Source organism: Cervus canadensis, chromosome 29 (genome assembly GCF_019320065.1).
Source record: "Cervus canadensis isolate Bull #8, Minnesota chromosome 29, ASM1932006v1, whole genome shotgun sequence".
Lineage (NCBI taxonomy): Eukaryota > Metazoa > Chordata > Mammalia > Artiodactyla > Cervidae > Cervus > Cervus canadensis.
This window is the reverse complement of record NC_057414.1, coordinates 15,308,646-15,326,329: the sequence shown is the minus strand read 5'-3', so window position 1 is coordinate 15,326,329 and position 17,684 is coordinate 15,308,646. Positions and strand designations below refer to the sequence as shown.

At 38.3% G+C, this 17,684-nt stretch overlaps 1 protein-coding gene across 10 annotated transcripts in view; it reads right to left on the bottom strand.

The window, feature by feature from the left end:
* CEP295 (centrosomal protein 295) overlaps positions 1–17,684 on the bottom strand; it is a 55,526-nt gene that overhangs the window by 14,206 nt on the left and 23,636 nt on the right. For 5 of the 10 annotated variants that reach the window (XR_006266497.1, XM_043452710.1, XM_043452711.1 and 2 more), the window contains 8 exons: positions 14,433–14,525; positions 14,182–14,285; positions 12,532–12,669; positions 11,920–12,017; positions 8,230–11,659; positions 7,091–7,244; positions 6,805–6,948; positions 370–522 (listed from right to left, as the gene is read on the bottom strand). Coding sequence is in view for 9 of the 10 variants with exons in the window: in XM_043452710.1 (XP_043308645.1) it covers positions 370–522; positions 6,805–6,948; positions 7,091–7,244; positions 8,230–11,659; positions 11,920–12,017; positions 12,532–12,669; positions 14,182–14,285; positions 14,433–14,525 (4,314 nt within the window). In the remaining variant the exon portion in view is untranslated. The remainder of the gene's footprint in view (positions 1–369; positions 523–6,804; positions 6,949–7,090; positions 7,245–8,229; positions 11,660–11,919; positions 12,018–12,531; positions 12,670–14,181; positions 14,286–14,432; positions 14,526–17,684) is intronic. The other 5 variants (XM_043452712.1, XM_043452714.1, XM_043452713.1 and 2 more) reach the window with 5 other exon arrangements.

Here is a 17,684-nt window from a genome sequence, read left to right as displayed (position 1 = left end):
GCTCATTTAGAATGCCACAGATGTGAAATTACTTATTCTCTAAATAAACTTCACTTTCCTCATTCAACTTTTTGCATATGGAATATCGGCTTCTTATGGGAAAAAATTTTACAGTATGTAAACACAGAAAATAGAAAGTGAAACCCAATCTCCAACAAGGGTTAACCTGTACCAACATGTTGATTCTTATTTCAGACAGTTTTCAAATGCACGAACAGACTTTTCTCCTCTCATTTAACAGTTTCACAAAACTGCAGTTTTACCGAAGTTATTTACCATTTTTCATTACAAGCAACACTACAATAATTATCTTCTGCCCACATACTCTTGGTGCACAGCAATTCCACTTTCGATTCCTTTCTCTCTCACCTGCTTTATCAGAGTCATCACCACAGATGTTCTCCTGGGCAACTGGGTGAAGATGACCAAATGGATCATGGTCCAGAGGGCTCCCAAGAAAACTTTGTTCTCGGCTTATTGAGACCCTCAGGGGGTCTCTGTCTTGATAAAGATCAGGTTTACCTGGGAGGAAAAAAAATTGACGTACTGGATTTCCACTTATCTTTCTACTTGAAACTAAAAAGGGTAAAAATCTAAACTCTTAAAGGTTTGATCAATGTATCAAGAAAAAGTAACTGCTTAACTTTCACACAGCCTTTACACTGTTTTACTTCAATTTTACTAAGTTTTTAATATGCCTGAAGAACTTACCATTAATATTGTAAGGTATAATACATATTCATAATGTAAAATTCAAAAACAGTCACAGCTAATCTGTGATATAAGGTACCAATCCAGGTGTTTACCCTGGGGAGAGGAGGAATAAGAGTTAATATCAAGGGTACAAAGGAAGAGTTTATGGAATTCTCTAACATTCCAATTCCTGAGCTGGATGGTGTCTACCTGAGGGTGATTTTCAAAGTACTTATTTCTGTAAGTAAAATAAATACTTATGATTGAAATAAACACTTATGAAACAAAGGAATGGGAGACACTCAGAAGTAGAAGCTAATTTACTGAGGGCAACTCCAGAAAAACTTGAGAATTAACAGGCAAGATGTATTACAAAATGAAGGTGTATATTAGGGAACTAAAAACAGGTAGAAGGTTTCAAAACATGTACTTGGAAAAGAGCCCTCCCATCACTTGAGATTCCTGTCTCTCAACATCATCCCCCAGAGAACACGGAAGGTTTATTCTCTGGAGAAATGGAATCCTACATGCTGTGATCAAATTTATCACAGACTCTCAAACTGGAAAAATGTCAAAGGGTCACCTTCTAAGGGGAAAAGCGCCACAGCTGACAGGATTCAAGCCTATGTGGGGAGACCCCAATGGATTTCCAGTCTGTCCTCTTGGCCGTGTGGCCGCAGCTCCACTCTGAAATCAGGGGCATCAGGCACAGAATGGGGCAAGGGTGGAGGGAAGGAAAAGAACGGCATAAGGAAATCAGGGGTATTGAAAGAATGTCTACATCCTCTACTCAGGTCCCTCAGGTCGGCCTCCATAGCACCAACAGCCAGGCTTGTATCCAAGCTGGAGGATCTTTCTTTGAAGAAACGGAACTGTAAATTGCTCAGGGAAAAGAACCACAGGTACTAAGTTGACAGTCCTCAATGAAAAACCACCTTTTCCAATGAAATCCAGAAGTAAATAAGGTCCCCATCTATAGAATTTCCAATTAGCCGTTCAGTGTTCCACTGAAATATGCAACATTTTAGATTTTAAAAATTCTAAAATTTCGCACAGGAGAAAAAAAACAAACAAGGAAGGACCTAGACAGAAAATACAGGAACCTAAACTAACAAAAACCTATAAATATTCAGTGTAGGTAGTATCTTGCATCCATGAAACAAGAGCAAGATGCTATGAAAAGAAACAATCAGAAAAGAGGACAAGCTTTTAGAAACCATACTTTGAGAGTGAAAATAAAGATTTCTAAGAAATGTTAGAAGAAAAAGCTGAGAAAATGATCCTAGAAGGTAAAGCCAAAAGAAATAAACTACAGAGAAGAAATTTAGCTCAAATTTTCTCAACTTTATCATCACCCACCTAAGGAGCCTTTTAAAGACTTTTTCCCTAATGGCTTCCCAACTCTATGAAATTTAATAACTATATATATCCTGTATATCGTTTTTTCAGGTGGGGGGAGAGTAAGCATTTGGAAACTTTAATACCAGTATAACATTGCTTTGACATTCAACTGCATGGTCTGTAACTTAACAAAATACTGGTCTGAAAGGATTGGAGAACACCCTGGTCCTTCAAATAGTTTCAGAAGCTCTGTTTTCAAAGACAAGGGATAGTATTCACAAAGTGTGAAACTACAAAAGGTGACAAATATTAAAATGAAACTATTTTTACAAATGCATGCATTATCTACAAATAAAAGTAGAAATACATTAACCAGAAATAAAAAGATTAAGTAAATAATTATACCATATATCATTCTATGTATATTTGTGCTTTGATACCTAAAAAGTAAGACTTTTTCATCTCGCTCAAAACCAATTTTCACCCCTTTTGGAGGCAATAATAGCCTTGTCAAGAACGTATCATTCATCTCAATGGTGAAAAACTGAAAGCATTCCCCCTAAGATCAGGAACAAGAAAAGGGTGCCCACTTTCCCCACTATTATTCAACATACTTCTGGAAGTCCTAGCTACAGCAATCAGAGAAGAAAAAGAAATAAAATGAATCCAGATCAGAAAAGAAGTAGTCAAGTTCTCAGTCTGCATATGACTTGATACTGTACATAGAAAACCCTCAAGATATTATCAGAAAATTACTAGAGCTAATCAGTGAATTTAGCAAAGTTGTAGGATACAAAATCAATACACAGAAATCACTTGCATTTCTATATACTAACAATGAAAAATCAGAAAGAGAAACTATGGAATCAATCCCATTCACCACTGCAACAAAAAGAATTAAATATCTAGGAATAAACTTACACAAGGAGACAAAAGAACTGTACACAGAAAAGTGTAAGACACTAATGAAAGACTTCAAAGATGACATAAACGGAGAGATATTCCATGTTCCTGGGTAGGAAGAATCAATGTTCTGAAAATGATTATACTACCAAACACAATCTACAGATTCAATGCACTCCCTGTCAAATTACCAATGGCATTTTCCATGGAACTAGAACAGAAAATTTCACAATTCATATGGAAACAAAAGACCCTGAAGAGCCAAAGCAGTCTTGAGAAAGAAGAATGGAGCTGGAAGAATCAACCTTCCTGACTTCAAGTTACACTACAAAGTTACAGTCATCAAGACAGTATGGTACCAGCCCAAAAACAGAAACAGGCCAAAAGAACAAGATAGAAAGCCCAGAAATAAACCCATGAACCTATGGGTACCTTATATTTGACAAAGTAGGCAAGAATATACAATGGGGCAAAGACAGCCTTTTCAATAAATGGTGCTGGGAAAACTGGACAGCTACATATAAAAGAATGAAATTAGAACACTTCCTAACACCATACACAAAGATAAACTCAAAATGGATTAAAGACTTAAATGTAAGACCAGAAACTGTAAAACTCTTACAGGAAAACATAGGCAGAACACGCGATGACATAAATCAAAGCAAGATCCTCTGTGACCCACCCATCTCCTAAAGTAATGGAAATAAAAACAGAATTAAACAAGTGGGACTTGATTAAACTTAAAGCTTTTGCACAGCAAAGGAAACTATAGGCAAGGTGAAAAGACAACCCTGAGAATAGGAGAAAATAACAGCAAATGAAACAACTGACAAAGGATTAATTTCCAAAATATACAAGTAGCTCATACAACTCACTACCAGAAAAACAAATTACCCAATCAAAAAGTGGGAAAAAGACCTAAACAGAAATTTCTCCAAAACAGACATACAGATGGCTAACACACACATGAAAAGATGCTCAACATCGCTCATTATTAGAGAAATGCAAATCAAAATGACAACAAAATATCACCTCACACCAGTCAATGGCCATTGTCAAAAAGTATACAAACAATAAATGCTGGAGAGGGTGTGGAGAAAAGGGAACGCTCTTGCACTGTTGGTGGGGATTAAATTGATACAGCCATTATGGAAGACAGTATGGATTCCTTAAAAAAACCAGGAATAAAACCACCAATGACCCAGCAATCCCACTCCTAGGCATATACCCTGAGGAAACCAAAATTGAAAAAGACACATGTATCCCATTTTTCATTGCAGCACTATTTACAATAGCTAGAACATGGAAGCAACCTAGATGTCTGTTGACAGATGAATGGATAAAGAAGTTGTGGTACACATACACAATGGAATATTACTCAGCCATAAAAAGGAATGCCTTCGGGTCAGTTCTAATGAGATGGATGAACCTAGAACCTATTATACAGAGTGAAGTAAGTCAGAAAGAGAAAGATAAATATCGTATTCTAACGCATATATATGGAATCTAGAAAAACGGTACTGAAGAATTTACTTATAGGGCAGCAATGGAAAAACAGACATAGAGAACAGACTTATGGACATGGGGAGAAGGGAGGAGAGGGTGAGATGTACGCAAAGAGAAATATGGGAACTTACATTATCATATGTGGGGTGGATGGCCAATGGGAATTTGCTGTATGGCTAAGAAACTCAAACAGGGGCTTTGTGTCAACCTGGAGGCGTGGGATGTGGGGGAAGGTTGCGGGGGAAGTTCAAGGGGGAGGGGATATATGTGTGCCTATGGCTGATTCAGGTTGAGGTTTGACAGAAAACAACAAAATTCTGTAAAGCAATTATCCTTCAATTAAAAAAAAAAAAGAATGTATCATTCAATTTCCAACTAAAAGGTGTTCCCACAAATAGAGAAAATGATGTGATCTCAAATTATTTTAGTGGTGTTTACTATTTGGCTTAGTTTTTACTAAAATCCATTGCCAACTATAGAAGCAAATACAAGAAGAAGTACCAAGGAGGCTTTAAAAGTGACTGTGTCTGCCAAGTAGGATTAAGGGGTGAGGGGTGTATAGGGGCAAGAAGAAATGCTGTTTCATGCTGTAATCTTTTAACACTATTTGCCTTTAATTATGTGATTAAATTATTGCCCAAAGAAGTGTGATAAAGGCTATGACGAAAGCTCCCAAAGAGCACATGAGAAGGACACATGACAGTCCAGGCAAAGTTTATGCCACAAAGTGGCACCAAACTCAACCCTGAAGGGAGGGAGCAAGATCATGAAGGCCCTGATGGATGGCTAGGGACTTAAGACTTAGTTCAGACTTACCCTCCAGTCAAGGGGAAACTACCAAAGAGTTTTAAACACAGGGCAACAGAGGCAAATTACTCTGAGAACACAATGGAAAAGTGAATGAAAGTAATGCTAGGCTAGAAACAGGGAGACATGGAGGTTTGCAGCAGTCTTTCAAGAAAGAAATGACAGCCTGAATTAAAAGGGTAGTAGTGGGAATGGAAACAAGTGAATCAACTAGAAATGGTAGTGGGAGTGGAAACAGAGTCGATCAACTAGAACTGAAAAGAACTGGTAACCTGTTGGGTGTTGGAGAGGTATAGACAAGGAAACTGTCAAGACTTACATCCGGGTACTTTTCACTGAGAAAGGGCTAAAGGATAAGGAGGTGTAGGTGAGGGAAGATGACATTTTTGAAATCTCAAACACAACTCATGAATTTATAGGAATCAATGGTGAGAAATTCCCAATGCTCAATCTGAATCAGGGAAATCACCATTCTATTCCTAAATAGTTGTGTTTAACAAATAGCACAAAATGAAGCAAAGCTTTCAAAGCCTAGTAATAAACAGAATACTTACTTTATAAGTTCCATAAGACATAAGAAGAAAACAAAATGTGGAATGATTCAAGAGTTATTCAGAATTCTACCTTCTTAAACTCTTTTAGCCAGAAACAAAAGTACAATATTTTATGGCCTTAATTAAGACCTAAATGGGCTTCCTTTGTGGCTCAGCTGGTAAAGAATCTGTCTGCAATGCAGGAGACCTGGGTTCAATCCCTGGGTTGGGAAGATCCCCTGGAGAAGGGAAAGGCTACCCACTCCAGTATTCTGGCCTGGAGAATCCCAGGGACTATATAGTCCATGGAGTTGCAAAGAGTCACACACGACTGAGCGACTTTCGCAAGACCTAAATAGCTAGTATCAACAGTAAACTTCCATGTACCTTGCTATTAACAAAGCTTATTTTCCCCCTTCAAAGAGTCTTCAAATTGATAAATTTGATCAATAAAACTATCTGGTTGAGTGTAAAATCTAAAAACAATTGTAAAACAAAAATAAAGCTTTTATTAAGGATCACCAGAAGAAATTTTTCTAGATAACTGGATCTCTGAAGAAGCACAGAAAAGACATATACATATTCTAACAGTTCTCAGAGTCAGGATTTTAAGCACCGTAATTATCCTGTGAAAGATACAGGAAAAGAGCAGTCAAAGTATTGAGGTGAAAGAGCAATACGGGAAAAGAGAGAGAGGGGAAAAAAAACAAAAAAAAGAGTTATATCCTGAAGAAACTGGTTTAGGAGGAACCAGAGGGAAGCAAGAATGTCAGAATAAGGAGAACAAAGAATTTTTGTCTACAATAAATTGCTTTCTCCCATATATAAAGAATTTAGTTACCTAATGATGTATTTCTTAAGTCCACATTTTAAATACTGTTTATATAAACCACTTTTTCCCCTTCATGAGTACTCACAGTCTAGGTTTCTTCAACAGCCACAAAATATTTAGCATCCTGAAATAACTATAGAAAACTAGCAAACTATTAAAAAATCATATTTTATCAAGCCCTCTCTTTACCTAGTAGAGAAGTTCTGCCACTTGTTGGTGACTCTACCTCTTGTATGGCACTAAGTTCATGTTGGTTCAAATCCAATCCACCTCTTACTTTTGCTACAGGTGGTTTTGAGGATTTCCTACCCAGTTCTTTGTCCTGACGCACACCTATCAAGTCAAAAGACAAAGTCAGGCACAATACAGATCTGTTAACACAACGAACTTCTTCAACGAGCAAGTACAGGAGGTGAAAGCAAAGAATCATCATCAGGATAATGAGTACAACAGAATATAATTATTAGTATCTTACCACTTTGCTTGGCATTACTACCTTCTGAAAGGAGCTGATGATCATCACAGTTGCTCCTGTCTGCAGGACCAATGTTTTCTTGATCGTGGAGATGAGGAAGCCATTCTCTGAGTGTCTGGGTTTCAAAATCATTCTCAACTTTGGGCTTACTTTCCTGAAAAAGTAGATAGATAAGGGTGGGGATGACACAGGATGAAGGATCATGTGAAGAAGTTATTAGATCTATATCTCCTTTTTTCAATTAGTACCTCAAGCAAACAAACAGCTCCAACCACATTAGTACAAATTTATCTATAGATTAAAAAATAATGAGAAGTACTTCTAATATTTGAAAGGGTAGTAATTCCACTGAAAAGAACCAGTCACAGCCTTGAACCTCAAAAACAGCCTCCACTGCACCTTTCGAGATTAGATTTGAGTATCCCTAGACCTCACATTCTCATGAATTCAAACCTCCTGCGTATCAAAGGATGTGTAGAATTCTGTTCAGGCTAACTCATAAATTTAGGAAACGGCCACACATTCATATATAGGGGGATACACCGTCTCCCATATAGAGAAACTATGAATAGAAACCAGAGTCCTCTCAACAATTCAGTCCCAAGCAGCAGGTCCAAATGTCCATCAGCCTAAAATCACACCACTTTTATACCAGGTGTTAGTACTGTCACTTCAAGAAAAAGACGGTACTCATTTTGATTCTATACAAATGTCAACAAAGTGCTATAGAGAAAGCACGAAGTCTGCTATTTGCCTAAGAGAAATTCTGCTACCTAGTTATTTTATAATTTAATCTTGTGGCAAGCTCAAAACTCTTTATAACAAAACTTCAAAACACAGCCTACATTTTTACTGATATTTTCCATTTGGTTGTATCAAACTACTGGCTGAAATTAGTTGGGCTTCAAATAACTATTAACCTCATAAACACTATGCAAGGTGGATGAATTTTTATTTTTTAATCCCCATGTTATTTAAGGTAAAAAACTAAAGCACAGCTAAGTTCAAACCACTTGTTCTCAATAACTAAAAACTTATTTCCGCCTAGGAGTAAAACAAGTATTTAGTTTGGCTGAGTTACCTGAGTCATCGGGTTACTGGTGATGTTTAATTCTTAGATATTCAAGTTTAATACATACCTGGCTGTCTTTGAAGAAAGCCTTCAGAGTCTCCTGATGTTTCTGTGTCTGCTGCTGCAAGGCTGTCTGTCTCTGTACAAGCAATACTTCTTGGGCTTTCTGACTAAAATGCAGAACTTCTTTTTGTAGCTCCAATTGCTTCTGAAGTCCCCAGTTATCTTGCTGAGCAAAGATGGGTTGTGAAAAACTCAAAATTCTATCTTGAAGTCTTGGGCTTACAGAAGCACTAGAGGGAACTGCACAATCAATCTTGGCTGAATACAATTCACAAATGTTTTGAGATTTTACCTCAGCAAAAGGGAGTGGAATAAATGAATGTTCTCTTTCCTTGGGTAAAAACAAAGAGGGAGCAGGCTGCCCAGAAGCATCACCTTCAATCAGCTTTGTCTGATTGCCTCTAAGCCGTTCTTCCTGGGCTTTTTCACTAAAACGCAGCACTTCGCCCTGCAAGCCCAACTGTGTGGACACGTGGTCTTGCTGAGGCAGAATAGCCTGGGATAAATGCAAAGGCCTCTCCTGAGATCTCAGAATCTCAGGATGACTTGAGGAAACAGCAAGGTCACTTCTGGCTGGAAAAGACTTTGGCATTCCTTCAGAGTCAGCAACAGGCAGTGCTATGTGGGATAAGGATGAAGAGGCACTGGTCTGCTCAGCTGAGACCCCTTTGTCCAATTTACTTAGTGTTTGCAAAAGGAATTCTTCTTGGACTTCCCTCTGTATATCTAACTGCCGTTGACAGGCCTTTAAATCACCATGGTGAGGTTGGAGAAAATGCTCAGGTGACTTTCCCTCAAGTGTATATTGTCTGGGCAAAACCAACTCTTTTTGGATTTTCTCACTACATGGAAGGGGGTTTGTCTGGGCATACAAATGTTCTTGTTGAAATGTGACTGGATAATCTTGTTGAGGCAAAACAGGCTGTGGTAAACCTAAAAGTCTATCAGGCAACCTTGGTATCTCAGAATGACCCGAGGAGACTATATTATCACTCTTAGTTGAACAAGGTTCTTGGATTCCACCAGCGTCACTAGGAGATAATGAAGCAAAAGGAGGCTGTATGACTTGGGATAGGCAGGAGGGGCCAACCTGCTCGGGAGACACTCTTCCCTTCCACTCACCCTGTTTGTGCAAAAGAAATTCTTGCTGAGCTTCCTGTCTAGACTGAATGATGGCTTCCCTCTGTGTAGCTAACTGTTCTTGGAGTGACTTCAGGTTATCTTGCTGAGGCTGGATGAGCTGTGATAACTTCCAAAGTCTATCCTGCAACGCTGGGATCTGAAAACGGCCTGAAGGAGTTCTACTCTCACCCTCTGCTGAAAGAGGTTCCCGAGAGTCAGCAGAAGGCAATGGAGTGAGAGACAGCTGCCCTAACTGGGGTGTGAACGAGGGGCAAGTCTGTTCAGAAGACACATTCCCTCGGCATCTCTGGCTGAACTGAAGGGCCTCCTCTTCTCTGTCTAACCGTTCTTGCTGTCCTTCCAAATTACCCTGCAGTGGTTGTGTATGTCGTGAAAATCCCAGAAGTCTTTCCTGAGATCCTGGGATCTTCCAGTGGCTCAAGGGAACAGCACTGTCACTCCTGAATGACATGCATTCCTGGCGTCTTTCAGATTCAGCTCCCTGAGACAGAGATAAAGAGGTGCCGGTCTGTTCAGAAGGGAAAATTTTTTCTAATTCACTTTGTTTGTGTACAAATTCCTGAGTTTCTTGCTTATTGCCAAGTATTACCCTCTGAAGGTGTGACTGATCATGGAGTGCCATTAAATTTTCCTGCTGTGGCAGACTATACTGTGGAAAACTAAGAGACACATCCTGAAATGCTGGCATTACCAAATTACTTGAGGGAATAACACTATCCCTCTCAGAGAAATAAAAGTTCTGACTTCTCCTAGGCTCAGTTTTAGCTGAAACTTGTGAAGCAAGTGAATGCTGAGTGACCACTGGCAGGAATGAAGAACTCATCTGTACAAACTTAGCCTCTTCCAAATCCCTTTGTTTACGTGAAAGTAATTCCGCTTGGGCTTCATGCCTGGCTTGGAGAGCATCCCTCTGTGTAATCAGCTGTTCTTGGAGCAACTTCAAACAATCATGCAAAGGTTGGAACTGTTGTGGGAAACCTAAAGACCTATCCTGAGATGCGGGCATTTCAGTCTGGATTGAGAGACGCTCCTTCTCAGTCTTAGATGAATACTGGTCCTGGATTTTTCCAGACTGAGGACCAGCAGAAGGCAGTGAAGTAAATGTATGCTGAGCTACTTGAGGTGGGAGAGAAGAGGACCCAGTCTGTTCAGCCCATACTCTCCCATCCAACTCATTCTGTTTATGCACACATAATACTTCCTGGGCTTCCCGCCTCGCCTGAAGGCTGTCCGTCTGCATTTTTAACTGTTCTTGAAAAAATTTTAAATTAAGCCTATCCTGAAGTTGTGGGACCCCAGCATGGCCTGAGGAAACTCCACTCTCTTTCTTCGTTGGAGAAGATTCCTGGATTCTCCTTGACTCAGCTTGGGTGGAAGGCAGTGAAGCAAACGAATTCAGAGGTACTAATGGAAGGAATATAGAAAGGCCAGTTTGCCCTTCCAACTCTTTCTGTTTACACAAAAGCAGTTGTTCCTGAGCTACCTGTCTTGTCCGAAGAACTTCCTTCTGTAGGTCTAACTGTTCTTGGAGAGCCTTCAAATTACTCTGCTGGGCTATGATATTTTCTGAGAATGGCAAAGACTTATCCTGCATTTGGCCAGCTACAGAAACTACATCTTTGCTCGCAGTTGAAAAGGGTTGCTGGATTTCTCCAGACTCGACTTTAGTAGGCAGAGAAATAAAAGAATGCTTAGCTACCAATGGTAGGAATGAAGAAGGTTCAATTAACTTAGAAGACACACTTTTGTTGTTCTCTGAGAACACCTGCTGGGAGTCTAAACTTTGAAAAGCTGTTGCCCCAGATGTTTCAGCTCTTTCTCTAGCATCCTGTACTGTCAGTGGCTTATCATGTGATAAAGCCCTTGAAAGCGTTTGAGAATCTTTAGCAACCAATTGGTAGTCTCTCTGTTGTACTTCAGTCTGTGAGAGCTGCTTTTGGTGTTCTTGTGATTCCAAAGCTTGCTTGGCTAAAACATCTGAAGTGACTAATGCTTCAGTTGTTTCTACCTGTCTTTGTGGAAAGCGACTCTGTCTTGAAACCTGATAATCTTGCTCAAATCTGGAGACCTGTGCAGGTGGTACAGGTTGTTTGTTAGGACTCAGCTTGGGTCTCTGACCTTGATCCTCCTGTTCTGATAGAACAGTGGGTCTTTCAGATGTTGGTGGTGGCACTGATGTAACAGAAGCAGGTATCATTGGGGTAGCTGACAGGGATGGGTACTTTCCTCTTAACATTGTCTGATATTCGAGTAATCGCTTCCTGGCTGTTTCAACAGACTGCTTGTGAAACCTACCCAAAACAAACAAACGTTACTCTTTTTTGATGAAAACAAAAACAACCTACATGCTCAAGTATTTATACATTACATTCAATCTAGGAGTGGCCATAATCAAGGCAGAAATGGAATAATGCTATTAACATTGCCCTTTGAGAAATCTACATGCCGTAGTTCTAAAGGGAATCCTGGTAAGATCTTCATATAAACCAAATAATAAACCCTGAAAATGTAGCCACGCAGTATCACATAAGAACTGTACCCTAATTAATACCTGTTTTGCTGTAATAGCTGTTGTTGATAAATACGAATCATCTTTCTGTGCCTATCTTCATCAGAACGTATGGTGTATGATGCTGGAGCAGTGCTGACCTAGTAAAAGACAAAGCTACTAATCAAAAGGCAAATACAGAAACAAGTATTAAAGTATTTTACATAAACTGAAGTTCTGTAATTGTAAACTTCCATATAGCCTTTTCTTTTTTTAAATAAAAAACACTGGCACTTCCACTGTTGAGAAATGAAGTAATCTATCACTCTTGCTTAGTGTCAAGGAAGTTCAAGAGTTCAACATACATATTGCATACAACTCATGGTCATTGTATTAGCACTGTCTAGAAACTGAAAGATGTAAGTCATCAGGTTTGTATAAACTTATGTATATACATATATTTCAATCAGGTTTGTATAAACTTATTTATATATATATATATATACATACACATATATATACATGTATATCAATCAGGTTTGTATAAACATATATACATAATTTTAAAAGATAATCAAACACAAATTAGAAAGGCATTTTACTTTTCTGAACACTAAGACTGACTGTTCTTATCCTCCAACAGTCTACATAGGGATGAGATTTCCTGCATCCTACCCCAGTCTGTTGAGTTTTTTTTCTTTTTTCTTCTTCCAGCTGAGCTCTGAAGCAATCCGTTTCTAATCTTAACTTCTGTTGTTCAATCTGTTCAAGTAATTCCAACTGTTTTTGCTTCTGTTCTTCTATTTCCATTATCTAAGTAACAAAAATACTACTGATCTATTAACAACAAACTAATACCAAAGTTTACATGCATTACACTGAAAAGTAATAGGTCTCATCCCCAAGAGTACCAATTCTCCAAGAAGAAAGTGGTGATATTTTATCTGTCACTGCCATTGCCAGAGGGAGGAAGGAAGCGAGACAGGGAAAGGGGAAAGGAGAAGGGAGAGAAGTAAAAATAAACATGTTAACTATTTCTATTTCCTGGGAGCACAGGGAAACCTTGATCACCACTGAAGCACCACCTCCAGAGAAGTAGCAAATTCTGTGTTCATATCTTTAGCTCTACCTTGTTCTCAGTAAGGATAATGCCTAAGAAATTAAATATCAAGACCTCTCACAACACTTTGATTTCTTAGGCATACTCGTAAAAGGGTGCAGTTATCTAGAAGCTAAGTAACAGTAGAGTGAGCAACATTGGGTCTTTACCATCAGGCATGAAACAGATGGGAAGACAATGGCAGAGGGATGATAAACTCTAAAATTATACCAACACACACATACAAATCCAAGAAATAAAAACATCTATGTTAAAGTAACTATGATTCATGAGGACAAGGACTAGTCTAACTGGTTGCCTGCTAAATCCAATACCTTCTAGTCCTTTAAACATACATAAGAAACAAGGAATAAACAGAAAAGGGAATCTATGTGAAGCTTTTTTAAGTGGCACACTTCTGCTAGAAATAATGATCTAATTTTCAAAATTAAAAATGTGTCAATCTGATACTACCTATTCCTCATCAAGCAAGAGTGACTATAGCTGAGTTCCTGTCTTTACCTTCCTTCAAAATGGTAGTCACTAGCTACATGTGACTATTAAAACTTAGAGCAATCCAAAACAAAATTTAAATTTCAGTTTTTCATTTGCACTACCCATATTCAACAGCCCACGTAGCTAACAGTTACCATACTTGACACAGATATGGAAAATTTCCATTACTGTAGAAAAATCTATTAGACAATAGTGCTTTACAACACAGATTAGAAAGCATTTATCTGAGAAAAAACAATGGCTCTTAAAATTATCAACCCTCAGATGTATTTTTATAAAAGCTATGACTATAAACTGATTGGCTTAGTAACAATTAGTCTCTATCAAGTTAATTTGTATTAAGAAAAATTTTTCATTAAAGTAGAAGGGTCCAATATTATAGAAGCTGAATTTAAAATTTTTCTTTGAAATACAGCCTTTCAAAAAAACTGTTGGGATCACAAAGTCCAAATGTTTAACATTATGACAGGGACTCATTTATTCAACAAATACTTATTGAGTACTTACTATGTATAAGGCATTGTACAAGAAACTATGTAGGGTAAACTGACTTTTTAAAAAAGATAATCTTTGCCTTTATCAAATCAATGTGTAAGGTAGAAGAAATGGTATCAAAAGTAGCCAGATTTTAAGACAAATCTCATTGGTCAAACAAAACTATAGTACCCAGGGGAAGAAAGAAACCTTTAAAAACAAAAATTTCAAATTACCTGTTTCTGCCTCGCTGCCATTCTAATTCTGACTGCTTCTTCCTGAGGATGAAGTAGAACTGAACTCGGAGCTACAGCTATAATAGGCTGAGTAGTTTTCATTTCTAAGAGAATTCCCAAAGCAAAAATTAGTTTCACTAATTTAGAATTTAATACAACTGTAATGTCCTTTGTTAATTTATTACATGTAATTTTATTAGGAAAAAGATGTGACGAATTAAGTTCGTTTAAGAATGTGAAAAAAGAAATACCTTGTTCCTTTTCAGAGTCTGTACTAAAGGAAAGTGGCTTATCTTCACTAGTAAGTGGTCCAGAGTCAACTGTTAGCATGTCACTTTCAACAACTGTAACAGATATATTATTATTAACATATTATCACTGTCAAAATTAAATCTGAACAATGTAACAAAAATCTACATTCAGATTATCACTGGTCCACCTGAATGTCTTATTTAGTTAAGATCCAGCCACCTTCCAGATGATCACATATTTTATCTGATAAGCTCAAGTCTAACACAAAAAGAAAATAAAGAAGATACAAGAAGATGTAAGACTAAAATTGTAAACAGAAAGGAAAAGATGAAAGACAACTGACTTAAAAGACAGGCTTACAGTTTCAAACACAATGGGAAAGCATAAAAAGAATAGAGGGAGCAAGGCACCAAAGTGTAAAAAAAGAAAAGATAAATTTAAATGTATCTTCAACATACTTAGATTTTAGGATTTTTATTATTTATGAAACCAGAGCAGAAAAAGTTAAGTTAAAGCAGTATACGTTGATCATATCAGGGTAGCCAGAAACTCTGCACAGAGTATCACCCACTCATTCATGCAGCACCTACATACATGCTGTGTGCACATGTACCACAGTCAGGAAGGAAAGGCCTCAAAGGGAGTTTTATGGGGCAGGTGGGAGCAGAACGTTATATAATCATCTTAGAAAAAAATTATAAAATTAGAAACAGTGCTAAGTACTATATAAGAAAAAAGAAAAGAGGGCTTATAACCAGAAGAGTATTTCAGACAAATCTGAATTACACTAGGAGCTCAGATGAGACTTCCCTTAGGAAATGGCACTTTAGTGGAAATTTGAAAGGTAAGGAAGAATCAACCAGGTAAAGAGTGTGGGGATGGACAGGAGACCTTTCCAAACAGGTCAGCAGGCATTAAAGACCCCGTGAGGATTAAAAAAAAAATAACTTGGTTCGGACAAGAGGAAGAATGCAGTCAAATGAGGCTAGAGAAAGATTATTACCCACGGCCTTTTCCAACATTACTTGGTTATGGATTAAAGATGAAAGCGTCACCTTGTATTAAGTGCCAATGCCATATTCTCTCTCCTACTTCTCACTCCTTTTTACTGCTTGCCCCTTCTCTAGCCATCTTCTAAATGCCTGAGTTCCTCAGATGTCTTATAAGCCCTTTTCTTACCGAATTCTTTCCACTAAGAGTTCTTCCATGCCCATGTGCTTGAATATCATGTCTGACTTCCAAACTTGTCTCTCTCTGCTTTAAGCAGGTAAATTAAGTCAATAAATATAAACTGAGCACCTTTTATGTACAAGGCACTAGTCTAGACTCTGGGGATAGAGCAATGAACAAAATTAAGTCCTACAATCCAGGACTGAAGGATGAGCAAGGTGGAGAGGGGCAGGTGTCAAGACAAAAAGCAAATGAGCAAGAAAGAAAATTTACGGTCCATCAGATGCTAAGAGCCATGGAGCAGAGGTGACAGGAAGTGAGGATTATGGGGCTGGGAGAAGGTATAGGAGTTTGACATTTTATATAGAGTGGTTGAGAAGGTTTTATTGAGAAAGTGGTATCTAAGCAAGTATTTGAAAGAAGTGACAAGAGTAAGCCATAAAAATACCCAAGGAGCATCCCCCTCCCCACCCAAAACCAGCACTTGCAAAGACCATATGACTTGTATTTGCTGTGTTGGAAAATTAGCCAGGAAGCCAGTGCCTATGGTGCAGTGGTTGGGGAAAAAATGAAGTCAGAGACAGAGTAAGGGAAGTAGGGGAGAGGGGTGTGTGGGGAGATCTGATGCCACTCTAAGAAAAACAGTTTTCCTGAAGGAAATGGGTAGTTATTGGAGGGCCTCCCCCAAAGGAATGACGCAGCTGACATGTTTTAACAGGATGACTCTGGAAAAAGATTACTACAGGAAGGTGCAAAAGCTATGGACAGAAGACCAGAGAGGAGGTTAGTACAGGCAAGAACCTACACTAGAGAATGAACATGACTAACACAAGGATGGCAGCTGTAAGAAATGGCTAGACGCTGGATATACTCTGAGCATGGGATCAGCAGGTTTGATGATGATTTGGATGTAGAACACAGAAGAGACGAACCAGAATGACAAGCTTTTTGGCTTAAGCAAGAGAATTTTTTGCCACCTACTGAAAAATATGATCATAGGAAAAGTAGGTATAGGGCAGGAGGGGATATCAAAAACTTAGTTCTGGAGAAGTTTAAGATGTGATTCGATACACGAGTGTGTGTTAGCTGTTTAGCTGTTTCTGACTCTTTGTGACCCCATGGGCTGTAGCCTGCCAGGTTCCTTTGTCCATGGGATTCTCCAGGCTAGAATACAGGAGTGGGTTGCCATTTCCTTCTCCAGGGGATCTTCCTGACCCAAGGATTGAACCTGAGTCTCCTGCATTGCAGATGGATCTTCACCATCTGAGCCACCAAGGAAAAATATCAAATAGACATTTAAATAAGTGGAGTTCAATGAAGAGGCCAAGTCTGGAAAGACACACCTGGAAGTCACTGGCGTACAGATTGTAAGGTAAAGTCCTCACACTGGAGACCAACGAGGGAGTATAAATACAAAGAGATTGTGAGAATCAAGTTCTGGGGGCAATAACTAGTGGTTGTTGAGATGAGAATAACTAGCAAAGAAAACCATGATGGAGGAGTCAGCGAGGTAAGAAAACCAAGAAAGGGAGGTGTCAAAAGGTCAAGTGAAGAAAGTATTTTCAGAAGGATTCCTGTTGTACTTAGGATCAAATCGAAGACTTAAACAGGAACTACAAGCCACTTCTTTCAGAAGGCTGGCAGCAAAACATTTCCACATAAATCTAATTACTTTGTTTAAAAAAAATCTAGAAGATAAAACTCAAAGAAAAAAAGCAAATCAAAGAAGAGTTATATCATGATTCTTGTTTGCTAGTATGTAATTCAAGGAAATACTACTGGTTTGACTTTAGTAACTTCTGGAAATATATTTAAATAGCCCTATCTACCAAAATTTTTGTTAAAAAATTAACAAGGAATCAAATCTCTGGTGGGAAAGTAAAATAAATACACAATACTGTACATTCAAAAGCTGTTAATGTGTTCATATCCTTTGATTCAGGAATTCTTTTCCTTTGTTCCTATGGAAATAATTAAAGATATAGGCAAAGACTTTGCTAAAATGATGCTCATTACAGCACAAAAAAGTAATAAGAAACATTAGAAATAGCCTGTACATCTCAACGTAAGGAACAGGCTAG